We start from the raw sequence: 6,191 nt of genomic DNA on the forward strand, positions 1-6,191 counted from the left end.
AAAAACAAAATTTCATTGTAATTAAATTTCAATCTCCTATAAATTGGGAATGAGTATGAGTTGATTTTGATGTGGAAAAATGAAAGGAAAGATGGAGTATTTATGGAATAAAATTGCGAAAAGAAATAGAAAAGAGCTGTTTTTCAATCAATTAATTTTTAAAAATAAAAAATTTGTCAAAATAGCTGTTACAGAATGTAAAAAACATTAACTTTTTTTTCTTTTAATTGGTCGTGCTCAGCACACACCCGTTTCTCTCTCCACTCACACCCGATGCGCGCCCCCACTTGAGCACCCCCCCGCTCCGACAGCCTGTGTGTGGCTCGCTGGAGCCCGGCTCATGCCCATCCAACGAGCCGCAGTGTGGATGCTCTAAAGGTGACATCAACTCTTATGTTTATGCTCTAAAAGAGTGTATTATCCTTAAATGGTATTCTAGAAAGTAACTCATGCACTCTGTTTCTATATTAGGCCACGTAGAAGTGATGCATGAATATGTTTGTAGGTTATGGCGACCAATCCAATTATTATCACATTTACTCTATTCAATAATGAAGAATTGCACATAATAATGCAACTATAAACGTAGAAATATGGACACTTTTGCGCAACACTACTGGTAATAATGCCTCCTCTACATTTAGTACAATTGCAACCGTCTAGAAACATAATTTAATGGTAATAAAAGTGGAGGAGCAAAGGACAATACAAATTTAAATAGCAAATAAAGCATCTGATTCGTAGTGACAAATAATGTGACAAATTAAGGGTAGGCAAAACTGTTTTCATTAACCACGTGTATCTTTGTTTACATTAATACTTATATGCTTTGCTGCGTGGATTCATTCCATTTCTTTCTTTCACCTAATTCTATACTTCGCAAGTCACGTGACTGCCACACGTGCCCTCTCTTCAAAATTAAAAATCTTTCTTCTAATTGCACACACGCTTATATTATTTAAAGGAAGAAACACTTTTGATAATTAAATGTGTATTGATAAAATGATTAATTTACAAAAATGATTTATTAGCACAATAAGCATTTCGAATTCACTAATAATTTTAAAAAATTCACATTAAACTTAGAACTATAGAGTCACTACAGGTCTATTTTCCCACACAAATAAATAAAATAAAATAAAACACACTAAAGTCTAAAAATCATCCCAAAACTGCCGAAGAAATCAACAAAATTGGCGCTGATTTCTCAGATTACAATATTTAACACAGTACTCAAAGCGCAACGAGAGGATCCGACCCGAATATATCGCCAAAGTCATGAAAGAAGTCATCGGTTTGCCAGCTGGATGACCCGAGCCCGAAATCTGTACTTGACCCGATAAGCAAATCGCTGCTGCAGAAATCCATACCGAAAATATCGTCCGAGAAACCCGCCGTTTGATCAAACAAGCTTGCCGGATTCTCAAACTCGGCGAATATATCGTCGCTCGTTGGAAATATCGGGAAGTCCGAGAAGTTTTCCACATCATTCTCGCCGCTCGCGACGGCGTCATTTTGCGGGAAGGCGCATGACGACTCGGCTTCGGCTTCCGCCTCCGCCGCTTCCGCCTCGGCTTGGGAGTCAGCCGCCGAGACGAAACGGAGCACCGACTTCGGCGACTTGGCATTGTTGTGCGACGACTCCTCGCCGGAGTTGTACCCGGAGCTGGCTATGCTGTGATGAGCCGGCGCCGGAGCCGAGAAGTTGGTGAGCGCGTCGGGCCCACGTAGCTGTATGGCCGCGTGGTCGTACACCATGGCTGCCTCCTCCGCCGTGTCGTAGGTCCCCAGCCACAGCCGCACGCGCCGCAGGGGGTCGCGAATCTCCGCCGCCCACTTCCCCCACGGCCGCTGCCGCACGCCGCGGAACTTCCTCGCCCCCCCGGCCGCCGCCGTCCTCCCGCCGCCGCCACTCTTCTTCCGCTTCAGCGCGGGCCGGCTAACCCTCACGGCGCCGTTCAAACCTCCATGAACGGCGGCATTCCCGGTAACGACGCCGTTATCATCTCTGCAGCAGGGCTGGATTCTGACCTCGTTGATGAATTTTCTCACTCTCTGGCGCTTCACGGTGAACCCCTCCTCTTCATCACTGGAGGAGTCCGTGGCGTCGGCGTCTGTGACGGAGAATCGCACCGTCCTCGCCGGAAAAGGGCTTTTCCTGCCGGAAATTGGATTTTCCCGCCTATTTACGACTGTGGTCTGCGTTACGTGCTCGCTGTACTTGAACATGGCTAACTCCTCTTGCATCTCAGAAACAGAGGGATTATGTTTTTTGATTTTTTTTCTCAGTTTCCTTTTGTCTTCAGATTTGCATTGAAAGCGAAAGCTATTAAGGGCGTGAAGGGGGCGAAGATAAAGGAGAGATTCTTTGAGAATAAAGAGAAAGGGGCAACGTTAAAGAGAAAGAAAATATCGACGCACAGGAAAAAGGAGCTCAAAAATCTCGGTTTAATTGAGAAAGTTGAAGGAAAAAGTAATTTCTCAAAAGAACATATATGTGTGTATTAATTAAGAAGAGAGAAAACAGAGAGGGATGGAGAGAAACCAGAAAGATAAAGTGGTGAAGAAAAAAGGACAGAGAATGTATGCAGAAGAAGATAATCAAATGGGACACTGAGTATTTTTTGCTTTGGTTGAAGCTAAGGCTTTTGTTTGGCCAATTTGAGTAAAACCCAAACGATAACTCGGATTCCTTTGATTTTCTCTTGGAAGATTTTCCTCAACAGTGAGAGTGTGAGTGTAGTTTTTAGAGAGAGAAAGCGTAGAGAGAGAGAGGGAGAGTTCGGTGGAGCTGGAGAGCCGATATGCGCGAAGAGGCCACTATTTTATAGGATCCCTTGGCAATAAAAATGGGAAACTAAGGGGAAAAGGAAATCTATTTTTTGTGGAAATTTAACCTTTCTCAACCAAGTTTAATTAAAATTTAAGGGGGGGTTAATTATCATAAGATGGGAAGATACTCTGTAACGAGCCGCCGCATCTAATGGGGACCTGGGATTGCGACACGTGTAACTAAAATGGCCCGCACTCCTGATGTGGGGTAGATTTTAGGATTTCACCAGAGTAGTCACACAAAAGGGGTGTATATACTAGTATATCATTATATATCGTTTTTTTTCCTCCTAATTTGGTTGATTGAATTCAGTCTACATATATTGTACATTCTCTCTGGATAGAATATTTTCAACTTCGTACAACACTTGGCTCATTATACAAAAAAAAAAAAAAAAAATGAACCAAGATATTTTTAATCAGTTAATAAACCAAGAAATTGATAATGTTGTGACTTGCGAGTTGCCGCATTACATTTTCTGTAAATAAATGAATTTTATCGTATCTTATATTTTTTAAAATATTACTCCATTTTTATGTGGTTAAACTTTAGTTTTATGTGGTATTTTTCTGTTCCATCTCCGAATCTATTTCACTTATTAGTTTTTTTATTTCCGAAATTAATAATATCTAAATAATGACGGTTGATACGCTTCAAGAGCGCAAGCATCTAATTAAAGTAAATCCCATCCAGGATTTATACATGTAACGTAATTGAGATTTTTAAATGTGGATGAATATTTGATTTAAAATTATTTACGTTTGAATTAGATTTGAAAATTAAAGGGGACAAATCCGTTAATTGGTCAATCAGAAGCACCACTATTGCTACTCGTCAGTCTATCTTTGACTGAAAAAGATCATTCTTTTGAACCGTGCGCAGTTAATTACTCCATAGCTTTTCTTTTTTACCCAATGAAGTTTTTTTTTTGAGGAAGATGTTTAATGCTCGTGATTTTGTCTTATTTAATTGATATAGTCTATATCTAATTTAGGAAGAAAATGAACGGCTTTTTAGTCAAATAAAATCTAATATTTATTTATATTGATCACTATTAACCTTATTTTTCTGAGTTGGTAGTACTAAGAAACTGTTAAATTTTTGAATTAATAATTAATTTATTTTACCACTTGTAGTTGATGCTTTTCTTACTGCAGCACAACCGGGATCAACGTGGCAGGCAACCTAGGATTTGATGCCATTAATATTAATATTACTAATAAAGACACTATTGTTTTTATGTCCTTGTGCAGTTTTCCAAATAATTTTTATTGTAAATTTTGGGCATTTAATCCAAATTCTGTTTCCATTTGCTACCTGTTCCATGCATCAATCCAGGCAATACATGTGTCTCTTGATTATGAGGCGTCACTCTTTCCAATTATCTACTTTACGTTCTCAAGGAAATGAATATTGATTATTTTATTTATTGTTATTATACATTATAACAATAAAAATAACAACTACTTTTAGAATGTCACTAGAATAAGAGTTTTCGTCTGATCATTTGCATCCTAAAATTCAACACCCTTTGTTTGAAAGGATACAAAATTTTTTATTTTATTTAGTAGCATTGCCAAATTGATTTGCCATGATTATGTAAATTGTTATGTAGATAAAATAATGCTTGATTCGTTGGAACTGGACAATTAATCTCTTTTTCCAATCTTGTGGATTTAAAACGCAAACTTTAGGTTTATATTTTTTCAGTTATTATTATTAAATATGTATTATTTTGTTATATCGAGTCACAGCCTTTTAAGAGCGTCTATAATAAAGAGTTCTTGAGAATCACCTCTATATAGAACCATGCATCTCTCCAAAGCAAAGGCTCTATAGATTTTTTATCACATTTTAAAAAATTAAATTTAGAAATTTTATAAATCAAAATTTATAATTGAAAATTACATAAATTGCATCTACAGCTCGATAGGATTGAATCGTGACCAAATATGATCGATCAAATTTTGATCGATTCTCAAATGGACTCGTTTATTACGCATGCTTATTTCTCGAGCCAAATGTGCTAGGAATTTGGGCAAACTCCTTGCGTAGCTTGATGGGTATTGCTCAACGTCTCGTTGTTCCCTTCCTCTCCCCATTCTGTAACATATTCCCCTTCATCTTCGGTTTTCATGTTGTGCAAAATAATGCACGCAAACATGAGATCGTTGAGTTGCTCTTTATGCCAAAGCCGAGCAAGACATTTGATAATAGCCCAACGTGATTGAAGAACGCCAAAAGCTCATTTTATGTCCTTCCTTGCAGCTTGTTACATCACTTTAAACCTTTCTTTTTCTCATCAGTCGGGAATGGAGGTCTTTTCCCGAACGTTGGCCAATTTGGGTAGATGTCATCGCTTACGTAGTTACCTTTAGTGTAGTGAGATCCGTTGGCGTTGAATTGCACCGGTGGATACCTTCCCGCAAGAACATCATTAAACAACGTTTGGTTAAGCACATTGATGTCGTTATTTGAGTCAGGGACCCCCAAAATAAGAATGGCAGATCTATAGATCTTGGGGTGCAACCACCTCAATGATAATCGTCGGTCTGCCGTGATCACATCGGGTGTAAGCTCCTTGCCATAGTGTCAGACAATTCTTCCAAGTTCAGTGCATGCAACCGAGGCTCTCTAACATTCCGAAAAAGTCGTGTTTCGCCTCGTGCACAACTAGCAATGATGTGAAGTAGGTTCTTTTCGTTGCGTCTTCACGCTGTTGAAAGTAAGCATCCGACTCCAACGCATTGACGATGCGCAAGAACACGGATATCCTCATCTAAAAACGTCGTCGAAAAATAGCTTCGTCCCATACCAGCTTTAGGACGAAGTAATTTTTATAAAGTTGTTCACCAACGATCACACGATCGCGATGAATCTATATTTTCTTCTTCGTTAATTTTTTCGCCACCAAATGCCTCACTGTCGTCTCAATCATGCTCCAAATTTGAAAAAATTCGTTGTCGGTATCCATCTCCTAAGAATCGTGAGAAGAAGAGTTGGAAATACAAGACACATTTTTAAGAGGTATGGAGTAGGAGAAAAGAATAGAATTAATCCAGTATGAAAAATGAATATAATGATTTGATAGTTATAGAGATATTTGGGGGTGAAAAAAAAATTAAAAACTAAAGTACTTTGGATTTAATAAAAAAAATCAAAAAAATGCAACAACTTTTCAAAAAATCTTCAAACTGTACTCGAAATCACGAGCCACCCTTCGAGCCCCCTGGCGTGATAACGAACAGGGCTCGCTGGTGCGGGGCTCGAGCCCGACCAACGGTCCTGCTACATATGCTCAGCTTTAACATGGGATATATATATTACACTAGTAAAAATATAGTCTCATCCACTTTTC

At 38.8% G+C, this 6,191-nt stretch overlaps 1 protein-coding gene across 1 annotated transcript; it reads right to left on the reverse strand.

Annotated features, from left to right (window-relative positions):
- Positions 1–1,023: 1,023 nt before the first annotated feature.
- LOC131017959 (ethylene-responsive transcription factor CRF2-like) lies at positions 1,024–2,819 on the reverse strand. Its single transcript, XM_057946715.1, has one exon. It carries the CDS (start codon positions 2,245–2,247, stop codon positions 1,234–1,236), a length of 1,014 nt encoding a protein of 337 aa, XP_057802698.1. The 5' UTR covers positions 2,248–2,819; the 3' UTR covers positions 1,024–1,233.
- Positions 2,820–6,191: the final 3,372 nt, after the last annotated feature.

Source organism: Salvia miltiorrhiza, chromosome 3 (assembly GCF_028751815.1).
Source record: "Salvia miltiorrhiza cultivar Shanhuang (shh) chromosome 3, IMPLAD_Smil_shh, whole genome shotgun sequence".
Taxonomy (NCBI): domain Eukaryota; kingdom Viridiplantae; phylum Streptophyta; class Magnoliopsida; order Lamiales; family Lamiaceae; genus Salvia; species Salvia miltiorrhiza.